The 19,164-nt window shown below is 41.9% G+C and overlaps 1 protein-coding gene across 5 annotated transcripts in view; it reads left to right on the forward strand.

The window, feature by feature from the left end:
• Positions 1-19,164, forward strand: part of Cdc42bpa (CDC42 binding protein kinase alpha) — a 195,290-nt gene that overhangs the window by 171,454 nt on the left and 4,672 nt on the right. For all 5 annotated transcript variants that reach the window (XM_042701156.1, XM_042701152.1, XM_042701153.1 and 2 more), the window contains 5 exons: positions 571-668; positions 4,266-4,350; positions 6,485-6,608; positions 8,024-8,141; positions 18,927-19,044. In XM_042701156.1, coding sequence (XP_042557090.1) covers positions 571-668; positions 4,266-4,350; positions 6,485-6,608; positions 8,024-8,141; positions 18,927-19,044 — 543 coding nt within the window. The remainder of the gene's footprint in view (positions 1-570; positions 669-4,265; positions 4,351-6,484; positions 6,609-8,023; positions 8,142-18,926; positions 19,045-19,164) is intronic.

Raw genomic sequence — 19,164 nt, forward strand, 5'->3', positions numbered from 1 at the left:
TTCCAGCTTTGGGTGTTAATTGAAGATTAGAGTCTTACAGTACTTTCTGCCCAAACTGGATTCAAACTACAGTCCTCAGATCTCAGCCTCCTGAGTAGCTAGGATTACAGGCGTGAGCCACTGGAACCCGGCCAACATGGTGTGTCAATTCTTCCTTTATGAATTATATTCTATTTTCTTCAAAAATGTTTGGATTTCTGGGTGCTGGGGGCTCACACCTGTTAATTCTATCTACTCAGGCAGCTGAGATCTGAGGATCACAATTCAGAGCCAGCCTGAGCAGGAAAGCCCCGTGAGCCTCTTACCTCCAATTAAGCACCATAAAGTCAGAATATGGCTCATGTGATAGAGTGCTAGCATTGAGCAAAAAGGTCAGGGACAGTACCCACGTCCTGAGTTCAGGCTCCAGGATCAGCATACAAGGAAAAAATGTTTTGATATTCTTATATGATAATAAGATAGGATTTGGGTGAGATTCCACTCTACATTTACATAGAATAGACCTTTCAAAATGCTTCGGTCTTCAAGATTCACATAACCACCAGGCTCCTCCCCATTTGCCCTTCCTAGGTTACAACGCACCCTATCTCTCAGTATACAGTGAAAATGCAGTCGATATCTTTGATGTCAACTCCATGGAATGGATTCAGACTCTTCCTCTCAAAAAGGTGATGTTAAAGTCTGACTAAACTGGTTGATTTTATGATATGAAGCTCAATGTGACACTTTTTTTTCATTTTATTTTTTTGTGTGTGTGTACAGAGGGGTTACAATTACATGGGCAGGATAATGCGTACATTTCTTACCAAGCATTGCAGCCTCCTCCTTTGTTTACCCTTCACATCCCTTCCCAGCCTCCCCCCCCCAATCCCCCACCCAATCCTCCCCCCCTCCCCCCCCATGTGACACTATTTTTATTGCACTATTACCATATACTTGGACACACAGAAATACACAAACATATATAGTCTGATTGTTATGATGAGTAACTGGAATTTAGCCCACAACATAAAATGTCAGTGTCATCTTCTAAGATGTATTGAGGGAGAAAATGATTAGTATTCATTGTACCCTTTGCACATGATAGTATATACTGTTTATTCCTGTATAGACAGATTTTACAAACCAGGAAAGTAGTCAGACTTAGAATAAAAACTATTTAGGGGTTTAATTATTTAAAAATAGAGGTTTCACATATGCAAATACATATTTTCCCTTACTGTTTCCATACATAAAGAAAATTTTTGCACATGTAGAACTGCTATTTTGAAAAACTGGAATGTACTCAAATACATATGGTCTATGAGCCCCCATGTCCTTACTGAGGGGTAGCTTAGAGAAGCAGGTAAAATAAAATAGCCAGATTCATACTCCAAAATGTGGGCAGTCTTAAACCATGGCAGCAGTGATAACAGCTCTCAAATGTAGTCACCCTCTATAAAACTACTGAAATAGGGTCTGCTTTGTAAATCTGGGTTGGCTATAGCCATCTTTCTGTTTAACTCTTCATATAATTTTTGTAATATATGTGAGAGAATACATGACCTTAATGTAACATAATAAACGGGCCACTTGTGATCTCACCTCCTTCCCTGAGACCAGAACATTACCACTGTCACTACATCTTCTGTGTCTTCTTTCCATCCACACCTGTCTCACCCCACAGAAAATCACCATCCTGTTTATTATCCTGCTGCTTTCCTTACAATTTACAGCGTCTGCATTTCTCAGTATTTCTAAGCAATGTTATTTGGGTTGGCTTGCCATTTATTAAAATATTGTAATGTGCTATCACTTGATGACTTAACTCTATTTGCTCCCTGTGTTAATACAGTTCACATGAATAGCTCCATGTGTTGCATTTTCAGTATTATAAACAGCTTGTGTGGTGACTGTTCCTGTCCTCTGATTGGTGTACGCTGAGTTAATCATAGCTTATAAGCTTGTGACCACTGTCACCTGTATGCTGGTAGAGGTGTGAAGACAGTTTTTTTAGTTTTTTCTCTTTAACTTAATTTATTTTTTAATTTATTTCTACGGTAAAGGTGATATACAGAGGAGTTACAGTTACCTAGGCAGTAATGAGAAGGGCTTCTTGACAGCACGTAACTAGGGTGGAGGTGGTGGGACTCGCTGAACTCAGTTGTTCAGCTCTGTGCAATCATGTCATATTTTTCCTCAATGCCACCCCATCAAAAGCATAGACACATTCTCATCAGATCTAGCCCACAGTTTTGTAGGTAGTGACAGCAAAACTTGTATCATCCAAGTATCAGTTTGTGTGTGCCCAGTAAACTATGTGGCTAGGAATATTTTCTGTTTGTTCATCATCCATACTTTTTCTTACAAAATGCCTGGTCATTTTCTCCATTCATTTTTCCTCTTAAATGAAATGCCTGGTCATGTTGTTGGCTCATATTTTGTGTTGGGTTTGCCATGTTTTTCTCATTGGAGTCATTTATAGAGTGTGGATATTAATAACAGATGAGGTAAATCTGTGGCATCTCTGTTCATGTTTATGACAGATTTTCCTGAATAGAAGTTGTTAAATTTACTGAGTTAAATGTACTTTTCCTTTTCTTTTTTTTTTTTTTTTTGGGGGGGGGGGAGGGTCCGGTCATGGGGCCTGAACTCTGGGCCTGGGTGCTGTCCCTCAGCTCTTCAGCTCAAGGCTAGCGCTCTACCACCTGAGCGACAGCGCCACTTCCACCTTTTTTTTTTTTTTTTTTTGCTTATGTGGTGCTGAGGAATCGAACTCAGGGCCTCATGCATACAAGGCAAGCACTCTACCACTGAGCCACCTTCCCAGCCCATACTTTTCCTTTTGTTTACGTTTGTCCTTTTTATTCCTTTCTATGGAATTTTTCTACCTCGAAGTCATAAAGATTCAACCTTCCTTTATGTTCCTTCAAGTCTGTTGTGCTGCCACCATGCATAAATGTTGCAAAATGTATTGTTTCCTCCATAATAGAATTATGCCTATTCCATGTCCATCTTTAATAGATTCAGAATTGATTTCCTGCATGTTATATGAGGGAGGATTCCATTTTCTTGGTTCATATAGTCAGCTTTGTTCCCTTACCATTTCCTGGTGGTCCTTTTCCATGTCATCTCCATCATTTGTGGACATGTTGTATTTCATGACAAGAACTCATTAAGGCAGATGTGTTGATAGCTTCTTAATATAATTATTGGTCACTAATGACTTTTACAAGATAAATTTAAGAGCCAAGTGTCAGTGGCTCATATCTGCAATCCTAGCTACTCAGGAGGCTAAGATCTGAGGATCACAGTTCAAAGCCAGCCTGGGCAGTAAAATCTATGAGACTCCAATTAACTACCAAAAAAGCTAAAAGTGAAACCACTAGACTTGAGCAGAAGAGCTCGTGGATAGCACCCAGGCCTGAGTTCAAGCCCCAGAACCAACAGGTGCACACACATATATACACGTACAGATGAATTTACGATTTTAATATAGCCAAGCACTGGTGGCTTCATGCCTATAATCCTAGCTACTCAAGAGGCTGAGATCTGTGGATCATGGTTCAGAGCCAACCCAGAGGAAAGTCTGTGAGACTAATTCCAATTAATCACCAAAAAACCCCAAAAGCAAAAAAAAAAAAAAAAAACAATTAGAAGTGTGAAAGTGTGGCTCAAAATGGTAGAGCCCTAGTCTTGAGCACAAAAGCTCAGGGATAGCATCCGGACCCTGAATTCAAGCCCTAGGACTGGCAAAACAAAAGAAACAGATTTAAGTATATTCCTATTGAATTTTATTTATTTGCCCAGGGTATTCTTTCTTTAAAATACTACTCAAAGTTTACTTGCTCATGTTAGAGTATCTCTTCTTAAGCAAAATTATCATTACCTCTGTTGAGGTTTTTCTGAGAAGACTGTATTTGTTATTGTTTTGTGTTGGTTTTAGGACTTGAACTCAGAGCCTGGGCACTGTCACTGAGTTTTTTGCTCAAGGCTAGTGCTCTACCACTTTGAGCCACAGCACCATTTCCAGTTTTCTGATGGTTAAGTGTAGATAAGAGTCTCACAGACTTTCCTGCCCAGAATGGCTTCAAACCCACTACCGTCCGATCTCAGCTTCCTCAGTCGCTGGGATTACAGGTGTGATCACCAGCACCCAGTGTGAGAACTATATTTTGAAATGAATGAAAGGTCTTCATAGAAAGGTCTTAATAGTATGTACTCAATTAATAGGCCAGATGATTTAAGTTTTGTTGAAATACTGATTTCATTTTTTATTATTTTAGGTTCGACCACTAAACAGTGAAGGATCTTTAAATCTTTTAGGATTGGAGACAATAAGATTAATATATTTCAAAAATAAGATGGCAGGTAAGAAAATACTTAACATCTATAGGATAGCTTCAATGAACATAATATCTCAGCCCAAGGTGATGTGATATTAAGTGGCAGAGTCCAGATTTAAACTCTGGTATATCTTAGGCTAGAGTCTGTGTACTTGATCACAAGCAAACTCTCTTAAAATATTAAGGTAAGTATTGGGTAGAAGTGGTTCTAAAGCAAAATATTTGAATCCAACATGCCTTTATCATTTTTCTCTGAAGTACCTTGGTAAGTACAGAAGGTAAAATTGATTATACCTTTTGTACTTCCAAACCTGTAGAACCTCATCAAAATTAAGGACACTGAAATGGATTTTGCACCCAGAGTTGGTTTGGGGAGTTTTGTTTGTTTCTTTTTTGTCGGTTGTGGGGCTTGAACCCTTGGCCTGGACACTGTCCCTGAGTTCTTCAGCTCAAGGCTAGTTCTCTTGAGCCATAGCACCATTTCCAGTTCTCTGGTGATTAATTGGAGAGTCTCACAGACCTTCCTACCCAGGCTGGTTTTGAACCGCAATCCTCAGATCTCAGCCTCCTGAGTAGCTAGGATTATAGGCATGAGCCACTGGTGCCTGGTTTGCACCCAGAGTTTTGGTTGGGGACCTCAGGAGTCTGTTTTCTGCCAGTGCTGGTATGGGAAGAAGCAGAAAAAGGAAAATTGCAGACATGCCCCAAGTGAGACGGGGATGGGGAGTGACAGTCTGAGCATGGTCAGCAGTGACTGTCCACCCTGATTGCCCCCACACACAACCCTGGACGGGCCATATGGAATTCAACATGTTTGCTCTCAGCACAGCCAGAACAGTTAAAAATCTCACTTCTGTACATAATGAAGCTGTTTTTGTATCATAGCAACAAATCTGCCTAACAGATATGTTTATATATTTATGATTTCACATTCTCATCTCCTTTACAAATTCTGCCTTTTAGTACTTGCTGGAGAAATGACTGTTCAGCCTGGTGTTTTTAGTCTTCTTCACTGGCCTTCTACCCATAGTGCTTCTTACGTCAGCTTCTCACTGTTCAAAACTTGTGAAGCTGGTGCTAGTGGTTCATGCCTGTGATCCTAACTGCGCAGGGGCTGTTCTCTAGCATTTCGGGATAGGGCCAAGGCCCTGAGTGCAAACCCCAGGACTGGAGAAAACAGAACCCTTTTTCCTTGTCTTATAATGGCATCTCTGGTCATGTCATATACATACAGTTGTCTGTTTCTTCTCAGAATGTCTTCACAAACTCTCAGAGTCCTTGGGTGACAACTATTTAACTCTAGATATAGAAACTGCAATAGGACTAGTTAGCCCAAGGGGTGACAAGGGGTATACTATTAAATACCTCTCAGATTACAAGAGAAAAAATAGTGACAGATTCTTACTCTTTTTAGTTTCTGGCACATAGCTCAGGCTGTATTAGAACTCACTCTATAGCCTCTGACTCTTCTTCCTTCTGCCTCCACCTCCCAAGTTTTTTTCAGGTGTATACTACCACATTTGACTTTAGTTTGTTTTGTGTTGTTGTTGTTGCTGTTTAATTGGGATGGGGTGGCAGTACTGGGACTTTGAACCCTAGCTTCAAGTTCTTGTTTGTGGTTTAATCTTCACGGCTGGGACTGTCACTGAGCCATACATATAGTTACAGCTTTTGGCTGGTTAATCAGAGTTATAAGACTCTCATGCACTTATGTGTCCAGGCTGAATTCAAACCTTGATTCTCAGATTTCAGCTTTCAATGTAGCTATGATTACAGGCATGAGCCACTGGAGCCTGTCTGTAATCTTATGTATTCAGGAGGCTGATATATAAGGATGGAAGTTCAAAGTTAACTTGGGCAGTCTATAAGATACTTACCTACAGTTAAGCACCAAAAAGCTGGAAGTGGAGCTGTGGCTTAAGTGGTAGAAGCACCAGCCTTGAGCAAAACAAAAAAAGAGACAATGAAAATATATTTTGTTAGCTATGCTTAATTTCTGCATGTATCTTTTTTACATGTCCTATTGAAAAATTGTTGCTCATATACTGTAATTACATGCGTGACTTGCAGAACTCAGAAATGCACATGTCCAGTAGTGTCATGGAATTTAATGGATAAAAAGCATTTAAGCAGCATCATTATTCTCTTTTTCCAAACAGAAGGGGATGAACTTGTAGTTCCTGAAACATCAGACAATAGTCGGAAACAAATGGTCAGGAATATCAACAACAAACGGCGTTACTCCTTCCGTGTCCCTGAGGAGGAGCGGGTGCAGCAGAGGAGGTACATCCATCTGAACTTGTACTCGCTGGCCAGCTGTGCGCCATCGGTGTTCTAAGTCTATCTGGTGATAATGCCATAGAAGATCTATCATTCATCTGTGGTAGCAAAACTACAGAGCTGGCAGTGTGGCTGGGCGGTGAAGTCTTTTCCTAGCAAGTGTGAGGCCCATGGTTTCCAGCTGCAGTGATGTCACCTCTCAGTGCCATTTTAGTTAACATTCTCCAAGTTCAGAGAGCACACTGAGTGAAGGACCATGCTTTGATTTATTTCTGTATATATGTGAATTAATCTGAATGGAATGTGTACCTTTGTTCAATATAAATATAATCTGTATATAGTAAACTTGTATATGCTTAAGAAATTCAGATTATTCTGTTCATAAGTAAATAAATGTGTATATAATATTTGCCTACATATAAAAGATTTCTAAAGTGTTTATCAGTTATTTTTAAAAGGTACACATGAGAGGGTCAGACTATCTGTGTATTTACAGGGGTTTTTGATACCTTACGCATTCAGAGGATAGGTCCCTGCCATGCACAGTGGCTCAAGCCTGGTGATTCTAGCTACTTAGGAGGTGGGGATTGGGAGATGGAGTTCAAGACCAACCCAGACACAAAAAAAATTCACAAGACTCAGCCAGTGGCTGGGTGCAGTGGTATGCACCTGTCATCCCCAGCAGCACAGCACAGTGCAGTGGGAGGATCACAGACCTGCTGGCCTGGCCAAAGAAATAGTACCTTACCTTGAAAACAGCCAGTGCAGAAAGGGCTGGAAGAATAGGGTGGTAGAGCACCTGCCTAGCATACTTGAGGCCCTGAGTTCAGTCCTTAGTATCAACAACAACAAAAAACAAACCAACAGACAAAACCCTGACCCTCTCAGGCTAGAGTACTGCACTTGCCTAGGATGCCCAGGGTTCTGGGTTTGATCACCAGTTCTGAATAAAATAGTTTAAAAGACCCTCTCTCAGCCAGATGCCAGGGGCTCACACCTGTAAGCTTAGCTACTTAGGAGACTGAGATCATAGCCAGCCCAGGCAGGAAATTTTGTGAGGCTTTTATGTCTTAATTAACCACCAAAAAGCTGGAGGTGGAGCTGTGGATCAAGTAGTACAGCACTAGCCTTGAGTAAAAAATCAAAAGACAACTCCCAGGCCCTGAGTTCAAAGCCCAGTACTGGGACACACACATTAAAAAAAAGACCCTTTCATTTTTCTCATCCCAAATTGTAAGATGTTTTCATTTAAAGTTAAAACCAAAACATTTTGAGAAATTGAATTGACTATATTCTGTTATCCTAATTATGTCCTTAACATTATTTAACCTATATTTGTATCAAGATAAAGTATATTCAGCTTTTTTTCTTAAGTTATTTAGACTAAAAAATGTCTAAACAGGTGTTCTACCTTACAGGGAGATGCTACGAGATCCAGAGATGAGAAATAAATTAATTTCTAACCCAACTAATTTTAACCACATAGCACACATGGGTCCTGGAGATGGAATACAGATCCTAAAAGACCTGCCCATGGTAAGAGGGAAAAAGAGTGAGTGTGCAGATGAATGGGGTGAGAAGTAGGTGGGAGAGGGGGGAACGCTGATATGCACAGATGTGGGCTTTAGTGTGTATATGCAAACTTCACAGGATGTATTAGTTTAATAAGGAGAGATTTCCCTCAGAAGGTCACAGTATGCCCATAAGATGTATGACGACATACCTAATGAGAAAAACTAAATTTAGACTTCTGTTACAAACCTAACCAATAGCTTCCCAGCCCTGGAGATTCCTCCCACACCTACATCAGGTTCCCTATTGAGATAGCTCCAAAACCTAATGGTGGAAGAAATATCAGAACTTGGTTACCAAATCCCTAGAAGTTTACTAATACACATACATACTTGGCCTTCCCACCACCACCACCCACCCTTGCTAAAATCCACCTGGTCATTAATAGTCACACTGCTCAGCTAATCAGAATTAAATCTTTTTTCCTTTGGCCATTTACAAACATATTATCTTGTCAGTGGCCTATTAAAAGTACAACACAGGAAACTGTCATGTTGTGTGGCATGAAATTGTGTCCTCAGACCCGTTAGTGTTACAGGCACCAGTGGTAATTAAGTTATCCAGACTCTGCTAGCTCATAAATTACTTCAGTGTCACACACATCTAGCACAGTGCTAAAACTTATGACCATTTTGGTCAGTAGAAACAACAGCTAAGCTTTGCACAAAATTTTAAGTTGAATTAATATTTTCTGGCAATTTGTGAATCTTAACCCAAATCTCTTTCTAAGGAAATCTGTCTTAAATTAACCACATTACATAACTATTGTAAAAGAGTAACCAAGAGAGGAAAAAAAGTAATACAATTGGATAAGCAATTCAATTTACCATAAAAATTAACATATCAAGGGGCTGGGAATGTGGCTTGGTGGTAGAGTGCTTGCCTAGCAAGAGTGCTAGGCATGAAGCCCTGGGTTCCAATTCCTCAGCACCACATACACAGAAGAAGTGGCACTGTGGCTCAAGTGGCAGAGTGCTAGACTTTAGCAAAAAGAAGCTCAGGGATGGAAGTGGCACTATGGCTCAGCGGTAGAGTGCTTGCCTTGACAGCGCCCAGACCCAGAGTTCAAGCCCTACAACCGACCAAAAAAAAAAGCTGAGGGACAGTGCTCAGACCCTGAGTTCAGGCCCCACGACTGCAAAACAAAAACAAAAAATTAATATATCAGGGGAGCTTTGTATTTATTTCATGGGAAGAAAAATGAAATATACATGTATCTGTACACGCTCACTCAATATTTGTATTAATAATCCCTCCTTTATGAGATTAGTCTTTTGCAAAAATCGCTCCCTCTTGAATGAGAATGTTGACTAGCTGTGCTTAATAAATGTTAATAAAATCATACAAGAGCCAGATTAGAGCCAACCTTCCTATAATAAAATCAAGTAAGTTTAAGATTGACCACATTAAATACCTGTCCTATCCTATTTTAAAGCTATAATATTTTTTAGCTTTACCCAGACTGGGAACTCAGATTTCTCCCCATTGTTTTCCCATCTTTGGTGCTTTCTTCGTGTCCTCAGACTGCTTTTCTTTCATCTCAGAAGTAAAAGTAATAGCGTCACGGAGCCCAGAGCCTCTGGGTTTTGTTTTTCCTTATGGAAATTACAATGTCATATACAAAACACCTTCATGGTTTTTTTATTTGGACAGCTGAAGTATGAATGTATTGATAGATTATATTCGGATAATCTTAAACTTTTTGAAATCCCGTTTGTAAATAGTGTTTTTCACAAATGACACCTAGATAACATTATGGGGGATAGAGAGACCCAAATTTCAGACACATGCATATATTGCACAAGAATACATCAGCAAATAAAAACTGTTGCAAGAGTTAACAAAGTTTTAATAGATTTATCTTTTACTTCCCCCCCCCCCCATTTTGGAGATGCTGGGGAGTGAACAGGGACTTCCTACTCTCTGGCACATACCCATAGTCCCTTTATTCTTATTTTGTTTTTGAGATGGGGTCTTGCTACCTTTGCCCGGGCTGGCCTCAAATTTGTGATCCTCCTCGTATCTCCACCTCCCATGTAGCTGGGACAAAGGTCATGCACCACCAGCTACTTTTGTTTCATTTTTGTGCACAGGAAAGACTATTTCTCATACTGTATTTTCCAACAGTGTAACAAGAATTACAGAAGATTTTTGTAGTAATTCTATAAACTATAATTATAGTATTTTCCTCAAGGTGAAATTGTTTGAATATTCAGTATGTGGCATTCTGACATCAGGAGAAAAGTAGTTTTATACTGTTACAAATAAGAAATTTTATAGGAAAGTCCTTCCCTCAGCCTTACTCTTTTCTCTCACCCCGCCACCATTTGAAGTACTTGAAGTACAAGAAATCTGTTTCATTTCTGTTTTACAGAACTTTTACTACTAAGCAAAACAAGGTTAGACAGCATATGCCAACATATGCCAACAGCTGCTGAGACCTCCTTGGCCAACTGCAGATTCTAACCAGATTTCCTGGTTAGTGGTGGCTGTCACCTGACTTAATTAACTATCACCACTATCCCAAGTCACTCTGTCCTAGCAATTCGAGTCAGTTGGGAAAATCCCTCAATTCCATTCTCTGTGTGTGTGTGGGGGGGGGGGGGGGGTATGTCTCTCTCTCTCTCTCTTGTCTCTCTGTCTCTCTGTCTCTCCCTCTGTCTCTCTCTCTCTCTCTCTCTCTCTCTTTAATTTGGGCTTGAGCTCAGGGCCGGGCTGCTGCCCCTTAGCATTTTTGCTGGAGACTGGATCTCTGCCACTGAAGCCACACCTCCACTTCCCATTAATGGTACCCTGCAAGTACCATTGTATGTAGTAAAACAAGCAAGAAGACAAACATTGTGTATGTTTTTAACATGTTTCATGACATGCATGTCATATGCATCCAAGGTTTCATGTTTCTGAGTTCCTGTTCTTTTTTTATATTATTTTTGCACATCTTTTCTCATTTCATTAGCACATGTGTTATCTGAGGCTTCCCTGCCCCCCCCCACTTTTTCTTTCCTTGTTGGAAAGATCAAACCCAAGCCCTCACATTTGCTAAGCAAGCGTTGCGCCACTTAGCTATACCTGCTCTGAACTGAGGCATCTGTATGTCTGCAGCCATTTAATCATGTAACAAGTATTTTTTGAGCACTTACTGTGCTTTTCTAGCTTTTTTTTCTGCTTTTGTGGTGCTGAGGAATTGAACTCAGGACCTCATGCATGCAAGACAAGCATTCTACCACTGAGCCACCTTCCCAGCCCTTACTGTGCTTTGCTAGGGTAGACATTGGGAAGCAATACAATAATATAAGTGTCTGAATTAATATATGTCTGTATTGGTATGAAAACTTGTTGGGTTTTAAAATGTTCTCAAGAATTGCTAAAATGAAATTGCAAACTATTTGCAAAAAGATATATTAAATTTAGTCATATATTTAAGGCTTTCAAGCAGTACCATCGTAGGCCACCTTGGTTCACATCTGTGCTGACTTTTTTGTGTCTTGCCTTACTGAAATCAGTACTGCTTTCCTGTGAAGTACTCATGGGCTTAGAAAGTTTATTTAACTGCCTTTACAGCTTAATTCTGTTTCGTTTGTACCAAATGACCCAGAAATAGAATCGTTTGTCTCCTAAATAACAAGGGCTATAAAATCTAAGGTGATCATTTTATTTTCTTGCCATCATGTAGCAGATGTAAAACTTTTACTTGTGCCTAGTAAATTAAGAGTAAGTCAGCAAATAATATAAGGTGTTGCATATTTTTTTAGATATACTGAATTTGTTTTCTTAAATCTTTATCATTTGCTCTTTAAAATAAGTGTTTGCTAATATAAAGGAAAGCAATATTATTTTGCCTGTATTTCGTAGCATAAGATATATTTTACCTGCTAGCTCAGTGATTTGGGGGCTTTAAGAAGTGATTTTGCTTGAACTGGGAGATGGAGCTCAAAGATAGAGTACTTCCCTGCTAAGTGCTTGGCTTGGGTTTCATCTTCAGCATGCCCCACAAAATAATAATACTAATACTAATAATAATAAGATGCTTTTTTTTTTCTAATCCTGGGGCTTGAACTCAGCTTTTTTGCTCAAGGCTAGCATTCTACCCCTTGGGCCACAGTTCCACTTCTCCTTTTTTGGTGCTTAATTGGAAACAGAAGAGTCTCTTGGACTTTACTGGCTGGGCTGGCTTTGAACTGCAATTCTTAAAACTCAGCCTCCCGAGTAACTAATATTACAGGCATGAGCCATCGGCACGGGCTTCTAACTTTGCTCCTTAAATGCCATGTACATTAGTAGGGTTTTTTTGTTTTGTTTTGTTTTGTTTTTTGGGTCCGGTCATGGGACCTGAACTCTGGGCCTGGGCGCTGTCCCTCAGCTCTTCAGCTCAAGGCTAGCGCTCTACCACTTGAGCCACAGCGCCATTTCTGGCTTTTTCTTTTCGCTTATGTGGTGCTGAGGAATTGAACCCAGGGCCTCAGGCATGCAAGGCAAGCACTCTACCACTGAGCCACCTTCCCAGCCCTATTAGTAGGGTTTTATAGGGCTTTTTTTTTCTTAGAAATTGCTGCTCTAATGCCTCCATCTCTAAAAAAGCTTAGAGAGTGCCGGAGATCTTTTGACAGGGCACACACAGCTCAGTGGGAGAGTCAGGCTGCATTCAGCCACTGCCCCTTCCAGCTCGGTGCAGGCTCGAGTGCCCTGGAAACAGTTTCTCCCTAGAAGTGAGCCTCCCCGGGCCAGAAGCGCTACCTACCGCTCAGGTATGCACAAGTGGTTATTTTATTTGAGTCCTTGGCTTCCAAGACTTTTTTTTTTCCTGTATCTTTGGTTTTACATTATTTCACTTGAAACACACATATCCCTGAGCACTGAAGGGCAGGGTTTTTTCCCCATACTAAAAACAAATTTGCTGCTTGCTCTTGTGTGTGTGTGGGATGGGATTGAGGCTGGTGCTTCAGGGGAGCCTGGAATGAGTCCCTCTCGTCTCTCATGCAGGCCACTGCTTGGGAGCGGCTCCCTCTGCCTCTTGCTTTTTCTGTACTTTATGTTTTAGGTAGGTTTTGCCATGTTTTAGTTGTTTCATGTAAGAAAACATTGAGCTAAATGCTGCAAATATCTCTGCAAATATAGTTTCTACTCATTTATAGTCCTAGAGCTCTTTAATTGGCAGGAACACAACAAACTATAACTTTTTAAGCCTAGACGTATTTCACTAGGATTCAGTCCTGACGAAGCTGGCGCCCGGTGTGTGTGCGTGCTGTCTGAAGTGTGCGGGCCACGTACATGCCTCACGTCTCCTTCTCTCTGTGTTCCAATAGCCAGGCTTCCCTTACCCATCCGCTCAGCACCACTCCGGCCTCATCTCCTCTCCGATCAACTTTGAGCACATCTATCACATGACTGTAAACTCTGCTGAAAAGTTTCTTTCTCCTGATTCCATAAACCCTGAGCACTCCCCGGCTCTGCGCTCTGCCCCTGGTACACCAAGCTTTATGCCTCCGAGGGTATGACTGGCTGAGTCAGGTGTTCACGTTTACTAACGGTGTGCAGCTCTCCTGTTGCCTGCCTAATACAAATCACCACTGAGGCCCCTGTCTCCTCGGCTGCCACTTCTGTTCTCCCTTCCCTTCCTCTGCGCACTTCCCTCTTCTCACTCTAGTGTGTTTTTTCTTTTGAGGAAAAAGATGAATGAATAGGAGGATTTTAACTTTCACTTTTGAAGCAAGGTATTAGGGATTTATCTGTGTTTGATAAAAATTTTCTTGTGATATTTTCTGTTACAGATACCATCATAAAAAAAAAAAAAATAGCCCTGAATGGAGTTTGTCCTTGATAAACAGGAAAAAAAAAAAAAGTTCTCTGAATTTCTGAATCCTTAGTAGCTCATTTCCCTATAACCAATTCAGAGAACGTTGCCTTTAGTGCAGTTAATATTTGTATCCATAGATATACCCTTTTGAAAAGCCCTAAAGTCAAAGTAGAGTTACAGTACTACAAGTGAATAGTGGGTAGAATTCCAAAACCGAGACAAATTTGCTGATACGCATTTCCTTCCAGCTAGTATTCAAAATAATAGATGTGAGTCCACCAGTCGTGGCTAGATAAGAAACAAACGGAATCCACGTGCCCTTGGCCCTCCTCCCTCCTGCGGTCCTGGGCCTTTGTGTACAGTGCTCCTGCCCTGAGGTGGAGAGCGGCTATTAAACAGAAGAGCCATGCTTTTATCAAGTATTATATGCTATACTGACTTCCAGCTTTGGATTGGATTATATGAACTCACTTCCCATAATAGAAAACTGGTAGTATCAATTCTTAAAATTTGCATGTGTAGTAATTTCCCAATAAGAAAATTGGCTGTGGCGTTTTGGGGATAGCAGCACTGAGTTTGAACCCGACTTAGTTAAGCATGTGCCCTACTACCTGAGGCCTCCTCCAACCCTTTTTGTTCCAGCTATTTTGAGACAAGGCCTCACTTTTCCCCAGTTTGCATGGATTACAGTCCTCCTATTTACCCTTCTTGCTGTAACTGTGATGACGGGAACATGCCACGTGTCCAGCTTTTTTTGGTTGAGACTGGGTTTCAGACTTTTTGCACAGTCTGGCCTCAGACTGCTATCTTTCAATCTCAGCCACTCAAGTAGGTAGACTTACAGGCATGAGCCATTGTGCTCATTGTGCCCAGCAAAAAGCTCATTTTTGAATGTACAAAATTAATCTAAATTATGTTTTAAATGTTTTTGTCATTGACATTAAAAAGTCATCTAGGTATCTTACCTGACAGAGTTCATCATGACAGTGCCAGGTGTTGGTACTCACATCTGTAATCCTAAATACTCAGTCTGAGACCTGAGGCTTAAGGTTCAGAGCTGGCCCAGGAAGAAAAGTCCATAAGACTCATCTCCGTTAACTAGCAAAAAAAAAAAAAAGGGGCAGATTGGAGTGGTTCAAGTGGAAGATCACCAACTGGGAGCAAAAACGTCAAGTGAGGGGGGATGGGATGGGAAGGGTAAACAAAGGAGGAGGCTACAATGCTTGATAAGAAATACTCATTATCTTGCCCATGTAATTGTAACCCCTCTGTACAGTATTTTCACAATAAAAAAAGCATAAAAAAATTTAAAAAATTAAAAAATTTTAAAAAGTCAAGTGAGAGCATAAGATCCTGAGTACCAGCAAAAAAAAAGAATGAATCATGATGTAAAAAAAAAAAGAACTAGTCTTAGAACTGGTTTCCCAGGTTGCTGTCATTCATATAAAAGGTGATACTGAGCCATGGTGAGGTTCTTATGTAAAAGGTGATACTGAGCCATGGTAAAGTTCTAGCCCACAAGTCATCCTTGAACAGGACAGTACCATCAGAGTAACTAGAAAAAAACCAAAGGCTTCTGTTTCTTTCCCTTTCTAAGGAGGCATATTTAATGTTGATTGGCTGAGTGATGTGTAAAAAACTTATTTTTGAGGGTGGGGTGGGGGCATGATTCCTAGGGCCTGAACTCAAGGCCTGGTCACCACTGATCCTGAGCTTTTTTGCTCAAGCCTAGTAGCTCTATTACTTGAGCCACAGTTCCACTTCTGCCTTTTTGCTGGTTAATTGGAGATAAGAGTCTCACAGACTTTCCTGACCAGGCTAGCCTCGAACCAAGGGTCTCAGATCTCAGCATCCTGAGGAGCTAGGATTACAGGTGTCAGCCACCAGTGCCCAGCTATAAAATATTTTTGCGTATCATTTTTTATTTTAATATTTGGGAACAGCTGACTAACTGGCATATTTTAAAAGCTTCTTTTCTATTTTTTGTAGGGTAGGCTTATTTACAGGAAAAAATATGCCAGTGTGTCTTGAGACGAGAGGATAAATAGCAGTGTATACTTAAAATTGATATTCCTGCCTGTTCTGAGCTTTTTTGGCTGCATTATACCCCTGTTGCTTGCATCTTCTTTGTGTAAATGTTGAGTTGCTAGCACTGATTCCGTTCACTTTATTTTCTTGGGGAAGAAGAAAGGCAAGCTTTTGCTTTAAGCACATAACTCATTAAGAATGACATGGACTTTGCCAGTTTAGTGTAGGCACCAAGTGGTAATGCAGAATGTGGGACAGTGAGCCAGCTTTGAGCAGGTGCCTCTTCAGGATGTGCACGTGGCCTCCAGATGCTGCCCTTCCCTCTGTCCTCTGCCTCGCTGACGGCTGGGACCAGGAAAACACTGTGCAGCCGCGCTGCACAGACGTTCTGCTCAGGTGATACCCACACCCATAATTCTTTGTCTAGGATCAAGTTGAAGTCTTGGAATTACCTTGTCATCTTAATAATCCCAATACTTGAAGTCGAAAATTGGGATTGCAGATATAATTCTTTCATTTATTCAGCTGAAGGTACTGGAGTCTAGTGTGGCCCTAATGCAGTCAGTACAAAAAGGTCAGGTCTGGGTGTGGCTTAGAAAACATAAAGAGAAATGGCAAGAAGAGAAGAATGACGTAGAGCCGTTCAGGAGCCATGGGCTTCCTAAACAACCGGGCAGGCTGGACCGTGCCCCAGGAAAGCCATGATCCCAGGGGCTGAGTCTGGGGAGACTGCCTCCAGCAGCACTCTCTTTATTTTCTGGGTTGAAAGAACAAATGTCTGTCTGTTGAACATCGAAACATTACATTTAAGCATTTAGACTTACTCTCTTGCTGAGCTTTCTAAAGCATTCTGCTAACATAAATGTGTATAAACATTGATAAATGAGAATCCCAAACAAATCCAAGTCATACCAAAAATAAATGGTGTGGGCTTAACAGATCAAAGGTTTATAGTTTTGAGCCAGTAAAGTGAGGCAGACAGTAGTAACATTTTAAAACACACTAGTTTATTTTATGTTTTATTGCCTTTTTATTTTTCTTGATGCCAGCCTTGGGGCTTGAACTCAGGGCCTGGGCAGTCTCTGAACTCTTTTGCTTGAGGCCAGCCCTCTACCTCTTGAGCCACAGCTCCACTTTTGGCGTTTTGATGCTTAATTGAAGATTGTAAAGGACCTTCCTGCCTTGGCTGGCTTCAAACCAAGATGCTCAGATCTCAGTCTCCTGAGTTACTAGGATTACAAGTGTGAGCTACCCGCTCCTGGCATTGGCATGATCTAGTATGATCAGTCCTTTTAAGAAAAATTCATTGGACAAAAAGATGAACAGGAGACACTAAATTGTTCATAGTGCACAGAGGCATGGTCTCTTCTATGATCTCCTTATTAATTGATATTCCATAGCCTACAGTCAAGAAAGGGTGGACACTTACAGTGAACTTCTGGGAGATGGAGACTCTCCCAGTTGCTTTTCAGCAGTGCCAGTGGCCGCGGCCATTGTGTGCTGTGTATAGAATGAGAAAGGAGCACTCAGAAGTGCAGTCATGCAGAAGCAGTGCACAAGTCTGACTTGGCTCATTATTTTTTCTTAATATATGAACTGTTGGAGATGGCTCAGAACTTGCATTTCTAACTTTCTAACTACTTTGATGTGATTTTCTTTTCTTTTTTTTTTTTTTGGTCGGTCGTGGGGCCTGAACTCTGGGCCTGGGCGCTGTCCCTCAGCTCTTCAGCTCAAGGCAAATGGTCTACTACTTGAGCCACAGCGCCACCTCCATTTTCTGGTGGTTTATTGGAGATAAGAGTCTCATGGATTTTCTTGCCCTGGGCTGGCTTTGAACCGTGATCCTCAGATCTCAGCCTCCTGAGTAGCTGGGCGTGAGCCACCGGCACCCAGCTTTGATGTGATTTTTTTTTTTTTATTGCATTTCACAAGTTAGCCTTGCCTCTAGAATTCTAGAGTTTCACCCTCTCCAGCAGAGTTGCTGTTTCAAGATAACTAGAGAAGAGTTTGGCAGTGAAATTACAGATGGCTGTGAGACCCATTGTCAAAGCAGGAAAGTGGTACACTGCGCTGGGCCCGGACTTTGCTTATGTAGACATGCGGGCTGTGAACCTCTTGAGAACCCCAGGAGGCAGGCAGTGAGTAGACACCCGCGGTGGCCGGGCAGCGCAGCACAGGCGCAACTGCGAATTCAGCCTCGGCCTCTACCCCTTCTGAGCAGCCGCTGCTGGGAGAGCTGAGAGGAGGGCCTGGGGCAGTCAGGCTGCTCTGCTTCTGTGACTGTGAGACCTAGTGAGGAGAGCTGGTAAGGAGCCGACGCAGGCCTCGACGGAATGACTTTCATTTGATTCCATGGAATCAAAGAACACAAAATACCTACGGGAGGTTGGGCGGCTGCCAGCCCACTGTGGCTGAGAGCTTGCAGAGATTACTCAGGAAGCTGGGCCACCTGGGCGGTCTTCAGACTCGTACTCCCCCCCCAGTCCCAGAGCACCTTCACGCCACCCGGCTCCGGGCGGCGCACGGCCACGGGGGCGTTGATTTAATTGGCTTTTCTCCAGATGCACTTGGGCAGCAACTACCTGTGCAAGTTACAATTTCCTACCTAGTGCAGTAAAGTTACCTGCAAATGTCCATGTAATTCTTCACCTCTAACCATGTGACTTTGACTTCTTAACTGCTTTCACAACCAGAAGAAATGACCTGACGTACTCACCTTGATTGGCGATGCTTATTACTTGGTGGGCCTTATTACCTATGTGAGTGGCAGAAATTGTGCAGTGCCTGCTGTTCCTTACTCTGCCATTCTGGTCAAGATTGTTACAATTATTGTGACAATTATTAGCATAACTACAGTGAGACATCGACACCTTTGCAGAAAAAAAGCTGTTGTTTCTTTCTGCTAAAGACATGCCTTTTGTTTTCAGAACCCCCGTCCTCAGGAAAGCCGGGCAGTATTCAGCGGCTCCGTGAGTATTCCATCCATCACCAAATCCCGCCCTGAGCCAGGCCGCTCCGTGAGTGCCAGCAGTGGCCTGTCAGCGCGTAAGTGCCCCGCCCACCCCTGCCCTGCAGTGGCATCGTGGCTTGCGCCCGCCCCTGCCCTGCAGTGGCATCGTGGCTCGCGCCTGCTCAGCTGCTGTTGCGTGGTGAGGAGCTCAGCAC

Source organism: Dipodomys spectabilis, unplaced genomic scaffold (assembly GCF_019054845.1).
Source record: "Dipodomys spectabilis isolate Male_0828 unplaced genomic scaffold, ASM1905484v1 ptg000288l, whole genome shotgun sequence".
NCBI classification, from domain to species: domain Eukaryota; kingdom Metazoa; phylum Chordata; class Mammalia; order Rodentia; family Heteromyidae; genus Dipodomys; species Dipodomys spectabilis.